The 21,659-nt window shown below is 33.7% G+C and overlaps 1 protein-coding gene across 1 annotated transcript in view; it reads left to right on the top strand.

Annotated features, from left to right (window-relative positions):
- Nucleotides 1-21,403, top strand: part of LOC138314791 (extracellular matrix protein A-like) — a 62,323-nt gene extending 40,920 nt beyond the window's left edge. The window contains 14 exon segments of the mRNA XM_069255337.1: nt 954-1,184; nt 4,291-4,521; nt 5,756-5,932; nt 5,934-5,987; nt 7,545-7,562; nt 7,564-7,779; nt 9,066-9,296; nt 10,219-10,449; nt 12,022-12,252; nt 13,185-13,415; nt 14,648-14,878; nt 15,324-15,560; nt 16,649-16,924; nt 18,067-21,403. Coding sequence (XP_069111438.1) covers nt 954-1,184; nt 4,291-4,521; nt 5,756-5,932; nt 5,934-5,987; nt 7,545-7,562; nt 7,564-7,779; nt 9,066-9,296; nt 10,219-10,449; nt 12,022-12,252; nt 13,185-13,415; nt 14,648-14,878; nt 15,324-15,560; nt 16,649-16,924; nt 18,067-18,222 — 2,751 coding nt within the window. The 3' untranslated portion in view covers nt 18,223-21,403.
- Nucleotides 21,404-21,659: the final 256 nt, after the last annotated feature.

Below are 21,659 nucleotides of genomic sequence, written 5' to 3'. Positions count from 1 at the left end.
TGTTGTGGGCTTATAGACTTGAAATCCGGATTTTAATTTCGGGCCCGTGTTCTCGTTCTGATTTAGACACATTCCAGAACTTTATTTAATGAACTATTTCTTCATTCATAATCATCAGGTATGGTAAATGATGAATTCAGCAATTGTTCAAGATGTTATAGCAATCAGAACATTTGATTTCCGAATAGATTGAATCTATATTTGATTTCCATGCGACGTTGAAAATGACAAGGCCTTGAAAAGTCCTTAAAAAGTCCTTGAATTTTTTCCCAAATATCTACGAGCCATTAGTATCAAAACTGTCCTATATCTTGTTTTTTAAAGATTGAAGAGCAAAACAAAACAAAATCATTCCACTTTCTCCGCTGTCAACGGTGACGGTGCCGGTGACATCAATGTTTGTGTGAAAGTGTACTTTTGACAAAGTCTGATAGTAAATGGATCAAGTTGTTTAATGTAGTACCTAAAATTATGAAGTTTCGTTTGATATTTTAGGTTAAGTCTACTTTTGAGACTTTTAATCATATTCAATTTTATTGAAACGTGGTCAAGATGCTTTTGGTATTGGTCAGAATAATTGGACATAGATTAAAAGATACTCAGTTTTGGTAGGTTTTGGGCTTAAACACCGCTGATTTTAAAATGTGCTAGAGTGAATTCATTTGTACTAAAACTTGGTAGCTGTTTACATCCGTCAAGGCACTTTGGACAAAAATTGAAGTAAATGATTTACTAGGATTTCGTGTATTTGGATAATGAATTATTTTTACCGATGGTTCTTGTTACTTGAATGTCAAATTTTATCATGAGTTTATCTATACGATCTTTTTTTTCATTATTGGACATCAATGTGTTATTTAAAAATTTTCTATGAACGGTCAGACCAGATAATGATTATAATATCAGCGGCGTGTCTGTACTTGATATTCACCATTATTTGTTTGAATCCACAGGCGGTTTGTTGTGACGATGAGAAACACTGCTGTCCCAATGGCTACACATGTAGTACTGGAACTGGAAAGTGTACGAAAAGCAACGGGTTGACCATCGATTGGGTTGCTAAAACTGAAAGCCGACCTGTGTCATCGGATGTAGTCTGTCCTGATGGAAAATCTGAATGCAAGTCTGGTACCACCTGCTGTAAATTAGGAGATGACAGATACGGCTGTTGTCCTCTACCAAATGTATGTTATAATCATCACTGAATATGTTGTGTTGATAACGTTTCTTTCTTTGAAGATGATATTAGGAAAAAGTGCATAGTTGGCACAAGCCTTGAATTGATGTGTTGGCGTTGAAAGTCCTTAAATACCTTGAAATTCACCATGAAAAATCCTTGAAAATTTAATGTCTTCAAAAAAGACATGTCCTTGACAATTACATTTCTTCAAAATTTTCCTTAAAAAGTCCTTGAATTGTTTTTCCCAAATATCTACGAACCATTTAGTATCAAAACTGTCCTATATCTTGTTTTTAAAGATTGAAGAGCAAAACAAAACAAAATCATTCCACTTTCTCCGCTGTCAACGGTGACGGTGCCGGTGACATCAATGATTGTGTGAAAATGTACTTTTGACAAAGTCTGATAGTAAATGGATCAAGTTGTTCAATGTAGTACCTAAAATTATGAAGTTTCGTTTGATATTTTAGGTTAAGTCTACTTTTGAGACTTTTAAACATATTCAATTTTATGGAAAACGTGGTCAAGATGCTTTTGGTATTGGTCAGAATAATTGGACATAGATTAAAAGATGCTCAGTTTTGGTAGGTTTTGGGCTTAAAGTGAATAGTCGGGCAAAGAAAACAAGTCTATATGCGTTCATTGGCCTTCTCAAAAGTTCTCACATATTAATACGACGGTCAAGTTCTGCTTTACATTTCCCAGTTTCTGACCATTGAAATAAATAAAGTTTAAGCAATTGAAAAACGAGGCTGCGTGGAAATGTAACCACCAAAATATAGTCAGCCGGGAGGACGTTTTAGGATTCCTAACTATACTTAAAATTAATTTCTTCTTACGCAGACAGATTTTAACGAGAGATATTCTATTTCTATTTCATAACAAATTATACTGGATACATTCACACCATTTTTACCGACTTAGCCATCCTTGCCCGACTGTTACTTTAAATACCGCTGATTTTAAAATGTGCTAGAGTGAATTCATTTGTACTAAAACTTGGTAGCTATTTACATCCGTCAAGGCACTTTGGACAAAAATTGAAAGTAAATGATTTACTAGGATTTCGTGTATTTGGGATAATGAATTATTTTTACCGATGGTTCTTGTTACTTGAATGTCAAATTTTATCATGAGTTTATCTATACGATCTCTTTTTTCATTATTTGAACATCAATGTGTTATTAAAAATATTTTCTATTTGAACGGTTAGACCAAGATAATGATTATAATATCTGCGGCGTGTATCTGGTACTTGAATATTCACCATTATTTGTTTGAATCCACAGGCGGTTTGTTGTGACGATGAGAAACACTGCTGTCCCAATGGCTACACATGTAGTACTGGAACTGGAAAGTGTACGAAAAGCAACGGGATTTGACCATCGATTGGTTTGCGGAAAAAACTGAAAGCCGACCTGTGTCACATCGGATGTAGTCTGTCCTGATGGAAAATCTGAATGCAAGTCCTGGTACCACCTGCTGCTGTAAATTAGGAGATGATAACAGATACGGCTTGCTGTCCTCTACCAAATGTATGTTAATAATCATCACTGAATTTGTTGTGTTGATAACGTTTATTTCTGTGAAGATGATATTAGGAATAAGTGCATAGTTTGGCACAAACCTTGAATTGATGTGTTGGCGTTGAAAGTCCTTAAATACCTTGAAATTCACCGATGAAAAAGTCCTTGACAATTTCATGTCTTCAAAATTGATATGTCTCTTGACAATTACATTTCTTCAAAAATGACATTTTGATTACTCGTTCAAAAATTCAATATTATAGCCGTAAAATCAAAAATAAAATTTGATGAAATTTTTTGTGGGCTTAGCTTATTATAGACTTGAAATCCGGTTTTTTAATTTCGGGCCGTGTTCTCGTTCTGATTTAGACACATTCCAGAACTTTATTTAATGAACTATTTCTTCATTCATATCATCAGGTATGGTAAATGATGAATTCAGCAATTGTTCAAGATGTTATAGCAATCAGAACATTTGATTTCCGAATAGATTGAATCTATATCTTGATTTCCATGCGAGTTGAAAATGACAAGGCCTTTGAAAAGTTTCTTAAAATAGTCCTTGAATTTTTTCCCAAATATCTATGAGCCATTAGTATCAAAATACTGTCCTATATCTTGTTTTTTAAGATTGAAGAGCAATACAAAACAAAAATCATTCCACTTTCTCCGCTGTCAACTGTGCCGGTGCATCAATGTTTGTGTGAAAGTGTACTTTTGACAAAGTCTGATTAGTAAATGGATCAAGTTGTTTAATGTAGTACCTAAAATTATGAAGTTTCGTTTGATATTTTAGGTTTAAGTCTACTTTTGAGAATCTGTTTAAACATATTCAATTTCTATTGAAACGAGGTCAAGGATGCTTTTGGTATTGGTCAGAAAAATTGGACATATAAAATAAAAGAAGCTCATTTTGTACATGTAGTTTTTGGAGCTTAAATTGAAGAAGTCGGCAAAGAAAACAAAGTCCTAAATGCGTTCCTATTGGCCTTTCCAAAAGTTCTCACATAAATAACGACGTCAAGTTTTCTGCTTACATTTTCTCAATTCTGACCATTGAAAATAAATAAATAGTGTGAAAGCATATGAAAACGAGCTGCGTGAAATAGGTAACCACCGATATAGTCCAGCCTTGAGGACGTTTTAGGAATCCAATATCTTAAAATTTAATTTCTTCTACCAGAACAGATTTTTAACGAGAGATATTCTATTACTATTTCATAACAAATTATACTTGGATACATTCACACTTAAACACCGCTGATTTTAAATTGTGCTAGAGTGAATTCATTTGTACTAAAACTTGGTAGCTGTTTACATCCTTCAAGGCACTTTGGACAAAAAATGAAGTAAATGATTTAATAGGATTTCGTGTGTTTGGATAATGAATTATTTTTACCTATGGTTCTTGTTACTTGAATGTCAAATTTTATATCACGAGTTTATCTATACGATCACTTTTTTCATTATTGGACATCAATGTGTTATTTAAAAAATTTTCTATGAACGGTCAGACCACAGATAATTATAATATCAGCGGCGTGTCTGTACTTGATATTCACCATTATTTGTTTGAATCCACAGGCGGTTTGTTGTGACGATGAGAAACACTGCTGTCCCAATGGCTACACATGTAGTACTGGAACTGGAAAGTGTACGAAAAGCAACGGGTTGACCATCGATTGGTTTGCGAAAACTGAAAGCCGACCTGTGTCATCGGATGTAGTCTGTCCTGATGGAAAATCTGAATGCAAGTCTGGTACCACCTGCTGTAAATTAGGAGATAACAGATACGGCTGCTGTCCTCTACCAAATGTATGTTATATAATCATCACTGAATATGTTGTGTTGATAACGTTTATTTCTGTGAAGATGATATTAGGAATAAGTGCATAGTTGGCACAAGCCTTGAATTGATGTGTTGGGCGTTGAAAGTCCTTAAATACCTTGAAATTCACCATGAAAAGTCCTTGACAATTTCATGTCTTCAAAAATGATATGTCCTTGACAATTACATTTCTTCAAAAATGACATTTTGATTACTCTTCAAAATTCATATAATAGCGTAAAATTAAAAATAAAATTTGATGAAATTTGTTGTGGGCTTATAGACTTGAAATCCGGATTTTTAATTTCGGGCCGTGTTCTCGTTCTGATTTAGACACATTCCAGAACTTTATTTAATGAACTATTTCTTCATTCATAATCATCAGGTATGGTAAATGATGAATTCAGCAATTGTTCAAGATGTTATAGCAATCAGAACATTTGATTTCCGAATAGATTGAATCTATATTTGATTTCCATGCGACGTTGAAAATGACAAGGCCTTGAAAAGTCCTTAAAAAGTCCTTGAATTTTTTCCCAAATATCTACGAGCCATTAGTATCAAAACTGTCCTATATCTTGTTTTTTAAGATTGAAGAGCAATACAAAACAAAATCATTCCACTTTCTCCGCTGTCAACGGTGACGGTGCCGGTGACATCAGTGTTTGTGTGAAAGTGTACTTTTGACAAAGTCTGATAGTAAATGGATCAAGTTGTTTAATGTAGTACCTAAAATTATGAAGTTTCGTTTGATATTTTAGGTTAAGTCTACTTTTGAGACTTTTAATCATATTCAATTTTATTGAAACGTGGTCAAGATGCTTTTGGTATTGGTCAGAATAATTGGACATAGATTAAAAGTTACTCAGTTTTGGTAGGTTTTGGGCTTAAACACCGCTGATTTTAAAATGTGCTAGAGTGAATTCATTTGTACTAAAACTTGGTAGCTGTTTACATCCGTCAAGGCACTTTGGACAAAAATTGAAGTAAATGATTTACTAGGATTTCGTGTATTTGGATAGTGAATTATTTTTACCGATGGTTCTTGTTACTTGAATGTCAAATTTTATCATGAGTTTATCTATACGATCTTTTTTTTCATTATTGGACATCAATGTGTTATTTAAAAATTTTTTCTATGAACGGTCAGAACAGATAATGATTATAATATCAGCGGCGTGTCTGTACTTGGTATTCACCATTATTTGTTTGAATCCACAGGCGGTTTGTTGTGACGATGAGAAACACTGCTGTCCCAATGGCTACACATGTAGTACTGGAACTGGAAAGTGTACGAAAAGCAACGGGTTGACCATCGATTGGGTTGCTAAAACTGAAAGCCGACCTGTGTCATCGGATGTAGTCTGTCCTGATGGAAAATCTGAATGCAAGTCTGGTACCCACCTGCTGTAAATTAGGAGATGACAGATACGGCTGTTGTCCTCTACCAAATGTATGTTATAATCATCACTGAATATGTTGTGTTGATAACGTTTATTTCTGTGAAGATGATATTAGGAAAAAGTGCATAGTTGACACAAGCCTTGAATTGATGTGTTGGCGTTGAAAGTCCTTAAATACCTTGAAATTCACCATGAAAAGTCCTTGACAATTTAATGTCTTCAAAAATGACATGTCCTTGACAATAACATTTCTTCAAAAATGAAATTTTGATTACTCGTTCAAAATTCATATTATAGCGTAAAATTAAAAATAAAATTTGATGAAATTTGTTGTGGGCTTATAGACTTGAAATTTGGAGTTTTAATTGCGGGCCGTGTTCTCGTTCTGATTTAGACACATTCCAGAACTTTATTTAATGATCTATTTCTTCATTCATAATCATCAGGTATGGTAAATGATGAATTCAGCAATTGTTCCAGATGGTATAGCCATCAGAACATTTGATTTCCGAATAGATTGAATCTATATTTGATTTCCATGCGACGTTGAAAATGACCAGGCCTTGAAAAGTCCTTAAAAAGTCATTGAATTTTTTCCCAAATATCTACGAACCATTTGTATCAAAACTATCCTATATCTTGTTTTTAAAGATTGAAGAGCAAAACAAAACAAAATCATTCCACTTTCTCCGCTGTCAACGGTGACGGTGCCGGTGACATCAATGTTTGTGTGAAAGTGTACTTTTGACAAAGTCTGATAGTAAATGGATCAAGTTGTTTAATGTAGTACCTAAAATTATGAAGTTTCGTTTGATATTTTAGGTTAAGTCTACTTTTGACACTTTTAATCATATTCAATTTTATTGAAACGTGGTCAAGATGCTTTTGGTATTGGTCAGAATAATTGGACATAGATTAAAAGATGCTCAGTTTTGGTAGGTTTTGGGCTTAAAGTGAATAGTCGGGCAAAGAAAACAAGTCTATATGCGTTCATTGGCCTTCCAAAGTTCTCACATATTAATACGACGGTCAAGTTCTGCTTACATTTCCCAGTTCTGACCATTGAAATCAATAAAAGTTGAAGGATTGAAAACGAGGCTGCGTGGAAATGTAACCACCGATATAGTCAGCCGGGAGGACGTTTTAGGATTCCTATACTTAAAACTTAATTTCTTCTTACGCAGACAGATTTTAACGAGAGATATTCTATTTCTATTTCATAAGAAATTATACTGGATACATTCACACCATTTTTACCGACTTTAGCCATCCTTGTCCGACTGTTCACTTTAAACACCGCTGATTTTAAAATGTGCTTTGACTAAAACTTGGTAGCTATTTACATCCGTCAAGGCACTTTGGACAAAAATTGAAGTAAATGATTTACTAGGATTTCGTGTATTTGGATAATGAATTATTTTTACCGATGGTTCTTGTTACTTAAATGTCAAATTTTATCATGAGTTTATCTATACGATCTCTTTTTTCATTATTGGACATCAATGTGTTATTAAAATATTTTCTATGAACGGTTAGACCAGATAATGATTATAATATCAGCGGCGTGTCTGTACTTGATATTCACCATTATTTGTTTGAATCCACAGGCGGTTTGTTGTGACGATGAGAAAACACTGCTGTCCCAATGGCTACACATGTAGTACTGGAACTGGAAAGTGTACGAAAAGCAACGGGTTGACCATCGATTGGTTTGCGAAAACTGAAAGCCGACCTGTGTCATCGGATGTAGTCTGTCCTGATGGAAAATCTGAATGCAAGTCTGGTACCACCTGCTGTAAATTAGGAGATGACAGATACGGCTGTTGTCCTCTACCAATGTATGTTATAATAAATGTATGTTATAATCATCACTGAATATGTTGTGTTGATAACGTTTATTTCTGTGAAGATGATATTAGGAATAATGTGCATAGTTGGCACAAGCCTTGAAAATTGATGTTTGTTGGCGTTGGAAAGTCCTTAAATACCTTGAAATTCACCATGAAATGTCCTTGACAATTTAATGTCTTCAAAAAAGACATGTCCTTGACAATTACATTTCTTCAAAATTTCCTTAAAAAGTCCTCGAATTTTTTCCCAAATATCTACGAACCATTAGTATCAAAACTGTCCTATATCTTGTTTTTAAAGATTGAAGAGCAATACAAAACAAAATCATTCCACTTTCTCCGCTGTCAACGGTGACGGTGCCGGTGACATCAATGATTGTGTGAAAGTGTACTTTTGACAAAGTCTGATAGTAAATGGATCAAGTTGTTCAATGTAGTACCTAAAATTATGAAGTTTCGTTTGATATTTTAGGTTAAGTCTACTTTTGAGACTTTTAAACATATTCAATTTTATTGAAACGTGGTCAAGATGCTTTTGGTATTGGTCAGAATAATTGGACATAGATTAAAAGATGCTCAGTTTTGGTACATGTAGGTTTTGGGCTTAAAGTGAATAGTCGGGCAAAGAAAACAAGTCTATATGCGTTCATTGGCCTTCCAAAAGTTCTCACATATTAATACGACGGTCAAGTTCTGCTTACATTTTCCAGTTCTGACCATTGAAATAAATAAAAGTTGAAGCATTGAAAACGAGGCTGCGTGAAAAGGTAACCACCGATATAGTCAGCCGGGAGGACGTTTTAGGATTCCTATACTTAAAATTAATTTCTTCTTACGCAGACAGATTTTAACGAGAGATATTCTATTTCTATTTCATAACAAATTATACTGGATACATTCACACCATTTTTACCGACTTTAGCCATCCTTGCCCGACTGTTCACTTTAAACACCGCTGATTTTAAAATGTGCTAGAGTGAATTCATTTGTACTAAAACTTGGTAGCTATTTACATTCGTCAAGGCACTTTGGACTAAAATTGAAGTAAATGATTTACTAGGATTTCGTGTATTTGGATAAAGAATTATTTTTACCGATAGTTCTTGTTACTTGAATGTCAAATTTTATCATGAGTTTATTTATACGATCTCTTTTTTCATTATTTGAACATCAATAAGTTGCTAAAAAAATTTCTATGAACAGTCAGACCAGATAATGATTATAATATCAGCGGCGTGTCTGTACTTGATATTCACCATTATTTGTTTGAATCCACAGGCGGTTTGTTGTGACGATGAGAAACACTGCTGTCCCAATGGCTACACATGTAGTACTGGAACTGGAAAGTGTACGAAAAGCAACGGGTTGACTATCGATTGGGTTGCTAAAACTGAAAGCCTACCTGTGTCATCGGATGTAGTCTGTCCTGATGGAAAATCTGAATGCAAGTCTGGTACCACCTGCTGTAAATTAGGAGATGACAGATACGGCTGTTGTCCTCTACCAAATGTATGTTATAATCATCACTGAATATGTTGTGTTGATAACGTTTATTTCTGTGAAGATGATATTAGGAATAAGTGCATAGTTGGCACAAGCCTTGAATTGATGTGTTGGCGTTGAAAGTCCTTAAATACCTTGAAATTCACCATGAGAAATTCTTGACAATTTAATGTCTTCAAAAATGTAATGTCTTTGACAATTACATTTCTTCAAAATTTTCCTAAAAAGTCCTTGAATTTTTTCCCAAATATCTACCAGCCATTAGTATCAAAACTGTCCTAAATCTTGTTTTTAAAGATTGAAGAGCAATACAAAACAAAATCATTCCACTTTCTCCGCTGTCAACGGTGACGGTGCCGGTGACATCAATGTTTGTGTGAAAGTGTACTTTTGACAAAGTCTGATAGTAAATGGATTAAGTTGTTTAATGTAGTACCTAAAATTATGAAGTTTCGTTTGATATTTTAGGTTAAGTCTACTTTTGACACTTTTAATCATATTCAATTTTATTGAAACGTGGTCAAGATGCTTTTGGTATTGGTCAGAATTATTGGACATAGACTAAAAGATATTCAGTTTTGGTAGGTTTTGGGCTTAAAACACCGCTGATTTTAAAATGTGCTAGAGTGAATTCATTTGTACTAAAACTTGGTAGCTATTTACATCCGTCAAGGCACTTTGGACAAAAATTGAATTAAATGATTTACTAGGATTTCGTGTATTTGGATGATGAATTATTTTTACCGATGTTTCTTGTTACTTGAATGTCAAATTTTATCATGAGTTTAACTATACGATCTCTTTTTTCATTATTTGAACATCAATGTGTTATTAAAATTTTTTGTATGAACGGTCAGACCAGATAATGATGATAATATCAGCGGCGTGTCTGTACTTGATATTCACCATTATTTGTTTGAATCCTCAGGCGGTTTGTTGTGACGATGAGAAACACTGCTGTCCCAATGGCTACACATGTAGTACTGGAACTGGAAAGTGTACGAAAAGCAACGGGTTGACCATCGATTGGTTTGCGAAAACTGAAAGCCGACCTGTGTCATCGGATGTAGTCTGTCCTGATGGAAAATCTGAATGCAAGTCTGGTACCACCTGCTGTAAATTAGGAGATGACAGATACGGCTGTTGTCCTCTACCAAATGTATGTTATAATCATCACTGAATATGTTGTGTTGATAACGTTTATTTCTGTGAAGATGATATTAGGAATAAGTGCATAGTTGACTCAAGCCTTGAATTGATGTGATGGCGTTGAAAGTCCTTAAATACCTTGAAATTCACCATGAGAAATCCTTGAAAATTTAATGTCTTCAAAAATTGACATGTCCTTGACTATTACATTTCTTCAAAAATGACATTTTGATTACTCGTTCAAAATTCATATTATAGCGTAAAATCAAAAATAAAATTTGATGAAATTTGTTGTGGGCTTATAGACTTGAAATCCGGATTTTAACTTCGGGCCGTGTTCTCGTTCTGATTCAGACACATTCCAGAACTTTATTTAATGAACTATTTTCTTCATTCATAATCATCAGTAATGGTAAATGATGAATTCAACAATTGTTCCAGATGTTATAGCCATCAAAACATTTGATTTCCGAATAGATTGAATCTATATTTGATTTCCATGCGACGTTGAAAATGACAAGGCCTTGAAAAGTCCTTAAAAAGTCCTGGAATTTTTTCCCAAATATCTACGAACCATTAGTATCAAAACTGTCCTATATCTTGTTTTTAAAGATTGAAGAGCAAAACAAAACAAAATCATTCCACTTTCTCCGCTGTCAACGGTGACGGTGCCGGTGACATCAATGTTTGTGTGAAAGTGTACTTTTGACAAAGTCTGATAGTAAATGGATCAAGTTGTTTAATGTAGAACCTAAAATTATGAAGTTTCGTTTGATATTTTAGGTTAAGTCTACTTTTGACACTTTTAATCATATTCAATTTTATTGAAACGTGGTCAAGATGCTTTTGGTATTGGTCAGAATAATTGGACATAGATTAAAAGATGCTCAGTTTTGGTAGGTTTTGGGCTTAAAGTGAATAGTCGGGCAAAGAAAACAAGTCTATATGCGTTCATTGGCCTTCCAAAAGTTCTCACATATTAATACGACGGTCAAGTTCTGCTTACATTTCCCAGTTCTGACCATTGAAATAAATAAAAGTTGAAGCATTGAAAACGAGGCTGCGTGAAAAGGTAACCACCGATATAGTCAGCCGGGAGGACGTTTTAGGATTCCTATACTTAAAATTAATTTCTTCTTACGCAGACAGATTTTAACGAGAGATATTCTATTTCTATTTCATAACAAATTATACTGGATACATTCACACCATTTTTACCGACTTTAGCCATCCTTGTCCGACTGTTCACTTTAAACACCGCTGATTTTAAAATGTGCTAGAGTGAATTCATTTGTACTAAAACTTGGTAGCTATTTACATCCGTCAAGGCACTTTGGACAAAAATTGAAGTAAATGATTTACTAGGATTTCGTGTATTTGGATAATGAATTATTTTTACCGATGGTTCTTGTTACTTAAATGTCAAATTTTATCATGAGTTTATCTATACGATCTCTTTTTTCATTATTGGACATCAATGTGTTATTAAAATATTTTCTATGAACGGTTAGACCAGAAAATGATTTTAATATCAGCGGCGTGTCTGTACTTGATATTCACCATTATTTGTTTGAATCCACAGGCGGTTTGTTGTGACGATGAGAAACACTGCTGTCCCAATGGCTACACATGTAGTACTGGAACTGGAAAGTGTACGAAAAGCAACGGGTTGACCATCGATTGGTTTGCGAAAACTGAAAGCCGACCGGTGTCATCGGATGTAGTCTGTCCTGATGGAAAATCTGAATGCAAGTCTGGTACCACCTGCTGTAAATTAGGAGATGACAGATACGGCTGTTGTCCTCTACCAAATGTATGTTATAATCATCACTGAATATGTTGTGTTGATAACGTTTATTTCTGTGAAGATGATATTAGGAATAAGTGCATAGTTGGCACAAGCCTTGAATTGATGTGTTGGCGTTGAAAATCCTTAAATACCTTGAAATTCACCATGAGAAATTCTTGACAATTTAATGTCTTCAAAAATGTAATGTCCTTGACAATTACATTTCTTCAAAATTTCCTAAAAAGTCCTTGAATTTTTTCCCAAATATCTACGAACCATTAGTATCAAAACTGTCCTATATCTTGTTTTTAAAGATTGAAGAGCAATACAAAACAAAATCATTCCACTTTCTCCGCTGTCAACGGTGACGGTGCCGGTGACATCAATGTTTGTGTGAAAGTGTACTTTTGACAAAGTCTGATAGTAAATGGATTAAGTTGTTTAATGTAGTACCTAAAATTATGAAGTTTCGTTTGATATTTTAGGTTAAGTCTACTTTTGACACTTTTAATCATATTCAATTTTATTGAAACGTGGTCAAGATGCTTTTGGTATTGGTCAGAATTATTGGACATAGACTAAAAGATATTCAGTTTTGGTAGGTTTTGGGCTTAAACACCGCTGATTTTAAAATGTGCTAGAGTGAATTCATTTGTACTAAAACTTGGTATAAAACTTGGTAGCTATTTACATCCGTCAAGGCACTTTGGACAAAAATTGAATTAAATGATTTACTAGGATTTCGTGTATTTGGATGATGAATTATTTTTACCGATGTTTCTTGTTACTTGAATGTCAAATTTTATCATGAGTTTAAGTATACGATCTCTTTTTTCATTATTTGAACATCAATGTGTTATTAAAATTTTTTGTATGAACGGTCAGACCAGATAATGATTATAATATCAGCGGCGTAACTGTACTTGATATTCACCATTATTTGTTTGAATCCTCAGGCGGTTTGTTGTGACGATGAGAAACACTGCTGTCCCAATGGCTACACATGTAGTACTGGAACTGGAAAGTGTACGAAAAGCAACGGGTTGACCATCGATTGGTTTGCGAAAACTGAAAGCCGACCTGTGTCATCGGATGTAGTCTGTCCTGATGGAAAATCTGAATGCAAGTCTGGTACCACCTGTTGTAAATTAGGAGATGACAGATACGGCTGTTGTCCTCTACCAAATGTATGTTATAATCATCACTGAATATGTTGTGTTGATAACGTTTATTTCTGAGACGATGATATTAGGAATAAGTGCATAGTTGACTCAAGCCTTGAATTGATGTGATGGCGTTGAAAGTCCTTAAATACCTTGAAATTCACCATGAGAAATCCTTGAAAATTTAATGTCTTCAAAAATGACATGTCCTTGACTATTACATTTCTTCAAAAATGACATTTTGATTACTCGTTCAAAATTCATATTATAGCGAAAAATTAAAAATAAAATTTGATAAAATGTGTTGTGGGCTTATAGACTTGAAATCCGGATTATTAATTTCGGGCCGTGTTCTCGTTCTGATTTAGACACATTCCAGAACTTTATTTAATGAACTATTTCTTCATTCATAATCATCAGGTATGGTAAAAGATGAATTCAGCAATTGTTCCAGATGCTATAGCCATCAGAACGTTTGATTTCCGAATAGATTGAATCTATATTTGATTTCCATGCGACGTTGAAAATGACAGGGCCTTGAAAAGTCTTTAAAAAGTCCTTGAATTTTCCCCCAAATATCTACTAACCATTAGTATCAAAACTGTCCTATATCTTGTTTTTAAAGATTGAAGAGCAATACAAAACAAAATCATTACACTTTTTCCGCTGTCAACGGTGGCGGTGCCAGTGACATCAATGTTTGTGTGAAAGTGTACTTTTGACAAAGTCTGATAGTAAATGGATCAAGTTGTTCAATGTAGTACCTAAAATAATGAAGTTTCGTTTGATATTTTAGGTTAAGTCTACTTTTGACAATGTTAATCATATTCAATTTTATTGAAACGTGGTCAAGATGCTTTTGGTATTGGTCAGAATAATTGGACATAGATTAAAAGATACTCAGTTTTGGTAGGTTTTGGGCTTAAACACCGCTGATTTTAAAATGTGCTAGAGTGAATTCATTTGTACTAAAACTTGGTAGTTATTTACATCGGTCAAGGCACTTTGGACAAAAATTGAAGTAAATGATTAAATAGGTTTTCGTATTTTTGGATAATGAATTATTTTTACCTATGGTTCTTGTTACTTGAATGTCAAATTTTATCATGAGTTTATCTATACGATCTCTTTTTTCATTATTTGAACATCAATATGTTATTTAATTTTTTTTATATGAACGGTTACACCAGATAATGATTATAATATCAGCGGCGTGCTTGTACTTGATATTCAACATTATTTGTTTGAATCCACAGGCGGTTTGTTGTGACGATGAGAAACACTGCTGTCCCAATGGCTACACATGTAGTACTGGAACAGGAAAGTGTACGAAAAGCAATGGGTTGACCATCGATTGGTTTGCTAAAACTGAAAGCCGACCTGTGTCATCGGATGTAGTCTGTCCTGATGGAAAATCTGAATGCAAGTCTGGTACTACCTGCTGTAAACTATCAGATGGTAGATACGGATGCTGTCCAAGGCCAAATGTATGTACCTTTAATTGCTGAATAATGTTCTTATTCGTCATGCGATGACAAGCCACTTTCACACATTGTTCTGACTATAGTTAAACTAGACACAGGTGTCTATCTCTAGATCTGGCCCCGATTTCTTGAAACAAACTAAGTCCAAAACTGACTTAAGACCAAAGTTATCATATAACTTACATAAGGAGAAAACTTCAGTTTTGACTTAAGTCTGCACTTTTGTTTCGAGAAATCGGAGCCAGAACAGTAGCAAATACTTGGGTTGTTAACTAGGAGAGAGACGGTCCAGGCTCATACGGAACTGAAGACAAGTCTTCAAACTATCTTACATCCAATTTATCAATATATTTTTTTCCCATTATGTCATTTGTAACTTCATAGACACCTTGTCATAATATTAAAATACACTGTGGTATGTAATGTTTTGATTTTTTTTTTATTACAGGCAGTTTGTTGTAATGATGGCCAACACTGTTGCCCACAGAACACGGAATGTGACCTTGCGCATGGGACATGTAGATCCAGTCATGGTTTCTCCCAGAACTGGTTAGAAAAAACGGAAAGCTTTCCCGTTGTCCTAGTAACTGATATCGTTTGTCCTGATGAGAAAAGTCAATGCCCACCAGGAAACACGTGCTGTCTGGTCGGAGCAAACACATACGGATGCTGCCCTCGTCCTAACGTAGGTCTCTTAATAAAAATACACAAAACTACAGCTTTGATAACATGCAAACCAAAGTCTATATTGAATCGTTGATAATCTTTTGATAAAAGGTACAAAGAGTATGAGATAAACTGCTTTCTCGATAGAGACGTTATCAAAATTTGTATCTTCCCATTGGTTAGTATTGCATTTCCTTGATTCCTAGTTTTACATATTACATTTTGTGAGTAATCGGGGTGAAAATGGCGACAAAGGACCATCTTTGGTTTTGACAATGGAAGTCTGTTACCTTTCTGTTTGAAAGAGATGAACTGGATTGATGTCAAGTTTCTTTTAGGTCCTAGTTGTGCATACTGTGATTTTGGAATATACGAAAAAGTATGGTCTCAATGAGTCATTATCTTAGAATTTGACATCTGGAATGCGTTACCACTTTCGGAAATGTTCAAGGGACCTTTTTATTATTGCATGCATATGTTCTCAAAATTTTAAGTTGTATATACTTCATTTATTTTATCATGGAAAAGCAAAAACCCAGGTACAGCCATCTTGACTTTTGACATTGTTTGACAAGGATTTATATGTATGTCTAGAAGCCCCCTATGTTAATGGAAGATATAATTAGAGAAATGATCCATCTTTCATTTGAGCTGACAACGATCTGGCATTGCTGAGCAAAAAGATTCCTATGATATCTCTTGTAAATTCCCTTTTCTCTTATGTAAAGTTTTAAATAAAATTGTTGAGATCAATAAGGAGATCTTATCCTATATATTTTAATTGAAGAGATATACAGTGAAAATGTATCCTGGTTCTTTAGTATAGTGAGTTGGCTGTAAGAGGTATTTGATAGTGTGATTGATCATAAATGTACATATTCTATCAGTGTTGATATTTTAGCGCTTTTTGCGCTTGGGTATTTCGCTAAAATGCTATTGCAAAATTTCATATCTCGACAACGTTTATGTAGCAAGATTTTGCGAATGCACTCGTTTATCTCTGCGCTAAAAAGTGGTTGCTTGAAGATAAGTACACTTACTGAATTAGTTTTGGAATTATTATTTTCCCCATAATTTCAAGATCTACTTTCACATTGTTTTGTGCAGGCTGTGTGTTGTGCCGATATGAAGCATTGTTGTCCAGAGCACACGACATGTAGTACTAGTAATGGCACTTGTATAAGTACAAATGGCGTTTCCATGGAATGGCTGGATAAGAGTCCTTCAATATCGGTACCACAACACTCTGGTGTGATAGCTCCTGCATCTTATAATGATGAACAAGCCACCTCTGTCGTCTGTCCAGACGGTGGATCATGTCTTGATGGTCAAACCTGCTGCAATGTTACAGCTGAGAAATACGGCTGTTGTGCATATCCAAACGTAAGTCAACAACATGATTTAGTGGGATGGTCTACCTCATAATTTCTGTATGAGAACAATGCTAAATGGAATGGGTCATGGGAAACTATAAGCTTCAGTGATATAGTGGTATAAAGTTATACTAGTAATCAGATTTGGTCTGTCTTTGGCTCTAAAACCTACATATGAATTGACTTTTTACAAAAGAAGTTGAACGTCCTTGCCGAGAATAGGATATTATTAATGAGATCATTGATAAAATTAAGACACTGCTAACAATCATTAAAATAGCAACAGTGCCATTACCCTAATAATCTTCCATGATGTTTTAAAGTGAAATTTTGTTTGAAGTTTTATTCAAATTCAGAAGTAATCAGGAAATTAATAATTCAGATAAATATGTTTTACCATCAGTGACTTTGCAGATATTATTTTGACCCCAAACTCAATCCGTCTCATTGTAACCTGATTTATATAACGTTTTAATTAAATCCACGAATTCTTGTGTGTTTGTATCATCTGTTGTAGCAACGTTACGGTTCACCGTTTACACCAAAACAAACCAGTTTATCGGGAAAAATGTTACTGTCCAGGACAATACAATATCCTTTAAGCCTCCAAGTTTATGCATACTTGATTGAATATCCTCCCTTAGAACACGCATCTGTACGTTTTAGTATACTCTAAACCTAACACTGTTCAGTTTAATGTAGTGGCTAAGTTCAAAAATTGTTCCTTTTTACAATACACCTTGTGATTAGCATTCCTTAATATCCTCACTGGGTAATTACTACTAATTATTTACATTTTCATTTGTTTCTCATCCAAATTACGTTTTTTCAGTTTAACTTGGACTATAAAAGTACTGGCGATAGAAGGGATGTTTTACAATTATGTATGATTACTAACCGTTAGTGCGTCCCAAGTAAGATTGTAAGCCCCATGTCAGATATTATCGCTATCTTAAATATTCTATATAAAAATCGCTTAACTCAAATAGAAACGACATTTGATGATTTGATGGTAGATCGGTCACAGTTACCTTTTATTTAACTCACCCCGATTAGACTTCGTCAATAAAATATTTGAAATGGTAAGTAATAAAAGGATTACTGTTATTGCCAGAGAATCCAACACTAACGTAGATACGTTATACGTTACAGGCCGTGTGCTGTCCCGATGGTTTATACTGCTGTCCTAAAGAATATATCTGTGACGGGAACATGATTTGCCGAGACCCGAATGACGTGAAGAGGAAGGACTCCAGTACAAACCTGTTATTACAACGCTTAGCCAGAAAAGTTAGGGACAGGAATTAAATAGCAGTGTCTTACTTAAACAGGTCACTTCAAACAGGCAACTTTTGCTAATTTTCTACCTAGTGTTATATTTAATTAAATGAACATTTATAAATAGAAAGAAGAAAAAAATGTCTACTTAATAGGATAAATATTTATTCTGTAAGGTGATAAATGAAATACATTTATCATAAAAAATGCTAACATTTTATAATTGTTCTGTATTTGTACTGTATAGTTATTTTATTCACAGAGGTTTGCATTTCGGTATATTCGCAAACAACTTAACTTGGTCATGAATAAAATGAAAAGATTGGCAAGAAAGACAACCTCTATACTGTATTACTGTTAGAAATTAACAAATGCGCTAACATTTGTACCAGCAATTAGCTTAAATGAGATCGTGAAATGTTCTCCCAGCGAAAATTAACAACTATTCAGTGCCAACATTTTCCTAGTGATCTCTGTATTTTGACTTTTGGTTTTTAAATATAGTTGTAAATAAATGACGACATTTCCTGGTAAAATATACACAATTATGTATTTCATTCCATGAACTAATATTTGTTCTTATTTTGCTTTGTGACCACCATTACATATAATTTTGTTTTAGTGGAGCAATTAAGAGAACTCGTATACATATTACGAAAATTATTTTGTTCATTTCACGTCTTGGTTATTTCAGAGCTAGAAATTGAATAAGAATACATGGTTTTACGATAGTTTAAACACAACCATTAATAGGGTTTAATAATAAACAGCGACTGAATCATACTTATTTTGTTTTATAGAGCACAGTTTAACATTAACAACATGCAGTGTTAGTTGACGTCCCTCCTGTAGTGTGCTAACCAAGTGTATGTGAGATTTCGAATGTGAAGGTCGAGACATTATCTTTTGTATCATAACATATAGTGTTTTCATGTTTGTAATGTATATGCAAACAATAATGAATACTGAATCTGTGATTGTTATGTCTCATTGTTTTGCTAAATATAAATTTACGTTACAATGTAAAGAATGCTATACCAGGTATGAAATGCCTCCTTTGTCTCTTGATAAGTGAGACGATAATGGTAAATGAGAATATATTATTTTTTGTGTTTTTATTTGTTTTGAACCATTTCTATTGTTATTGTTCGCCAGGTTGTATGACTCTACAGAAACTCTTTTTGACAGAACCATTCATATGTGATTAATCTACAAGATTTTCAAGTAACATATAATTTTATCTCAGAGAGGGATACTCATTGTATATGCAATACATGTGTTCTGTATGTATGTTATAATAATTTCTATGAAAAAGTGCTTAGTCCTCAAGTTATCATATCATATATATAAAGTGGTTACTTAAACATATTGAATGATATATATACAATATTTTATATCTGATTTTGGATATGTATAGATGGTGGCTCAGAAATTAATTAGCCATTGTTAAAATTTTACCATCTTAGCTTTTTGCTGTTACCAAATTATCTTTTTCTAATTTATTCCATTTTACCAAGCAAGCATCATAAATTCAAAGTCAAGTTATCAAAAAACAAAAATTACCATTGTCATTTGAAATATTTCTGTCTATTTGTCAACGAATACAAGTGTAGTTGTAGTTTAATCAAACTAATGAAATATGTTTCCGTGTACATTGTCAGAGTTAAAAGGATGTTTTGGAAATAGAACAAAGAAAACAATTCATAAATTAAAAAGTTGAAAACAAAACGACCAGCTTAATCATCGTGTTTAGGTTTTGTTGCGGTCAATATTCTTTTTTCAATGTACCACAATTGATTCTTTATTCTCGTCCATTGCTTAATATACTTTATTCGACCCAATAAACGCTAAGGTCACTTGGAAATACCAAACAATAAGAGGTTATTCAATGGGAACAAATTCAGACATTTAATAAAATTAAGAGGTTCTTATTGGGTCGAATACGGTAAACCGTTATTGTATTCATGTTTTGTACTTATCTAATATTTATATGTAGAGTAAACTAATATGGTTTTGCCGACTTATTTATATGGTGTTGGCCAATAGCTTTGTGTTAAACACATTCCATTGTTAATGCTCCTGTAGATCATGTGTTGGATGTATACTACCCTATGTTTGCATATCACCATTCAGCAATTTTTATGTCATGCATGTGACAAACGGATAATTATTGATATGGTTAGTGACGGTGTTGGCACGCGAGATTATGAATATAAACAAGACGACGAGGCAATAACGTCAAGTCTGCCTATTCAGTATTCATTCCATGGCGACTTGCTGTAGCATCTGAACATTATTTTTCAATTTGCAGTTTGACTCCCTAACTTATTTATGATTGAACATACTGTCAACGAACGTAAATTGACGCGATATAAAATATAACGAAATCTAGATTTAGAACAGGTAAGCGAAATGCTGAAATATAGCAAAAATAGCTACTTTTATTATAACCAATACGCGCAGCATTGTTATGCGAAAGGTTTAACACGAATAGCAGAAAAATTAGATAACCGTAAATAGGTACGATCACAGAACTTTACTATAAGTTATGTGCCATATCTGTGATATTTGTCGCTTTCCTGAAAGCTTAAATGCGTATGGGTATATATGTATTATTGATTTAAAGTTATCAACAATGAACTGTGGAAATAAATTAATTACGTTCAAGATATGATGAATGTAATACCAGTAATGACCGCTTGTGATGAGCACATGATACATCATCTTATTTCATTTGAAAGCGATGAAATACGGGAAAGAAATATTTTGGATCTGCTTTTACCGTTTTGAGATTCACAATATCATGCATTTGTTTTTGAGTGGTGTTTGAAACTTGCTTGGATTTGATGTATTGTCTATAAGTATTCTTTTCCGTACTTCAGATTTGTTGTCTGTCCATATTATCAATGTTAGTAAATTATGTCAATGTGGTAAAATTTTCTATCAATACGCTCACAAACGAAAAACATGAAAGAACGTTCCTACTGACAAAAGGGGAGGTTCTACTGTATTGGGAGAGAGATCTATCCCGATATATGTTTGCTTGCTTGACACTGGATGAATGAATGGTGAACATATGGAGATTATATATGTGTGATGAAACAAAGTCTATATACACAAATAAACCCTACATCTTTACAAGTGTATTCTGTTTTTATTGGTATACAATATTATGTTCTATTATCAGACACAATAAAAATTTCTGATTTGATATCTTGGTTATCCTTGGTTAATCTGCTATTCTGACGGAAAAAGTTATAGAATGTCACAAACATTTGAAAAGTCAAAAATGTCCCAAAGAAATCCTTTGCATGTTATGATATATATATATATATATATAAAAAATATCCTATTTCACTTTACATATCAATAAAAATTGCTTTGAACTTCAGAAGAAATTTCACTGATGTTATGAATAGGTTTGAAAATAGATAAAAAAAATCCTAACTAATAACACATCGAGAGAA

This window comes from Argopecten irradians, chromosome 2 (genome assembly GCF_041381155.1).
Source record: "Argopecten irradians isolate NY chromosome 2, Ai_NY, whole genome shotgun sequence".
Classification (NCBI taxonomy): domain Eukaryota; kingdom Metazoa; phylum Mollusca; class Bivalvia; order Pectinida; family Pectinidae; genus Argopecten; species Argopecten irradians.
This window is presented reverse-complemented; position numbering and strand designations above follow the sequence as displayed.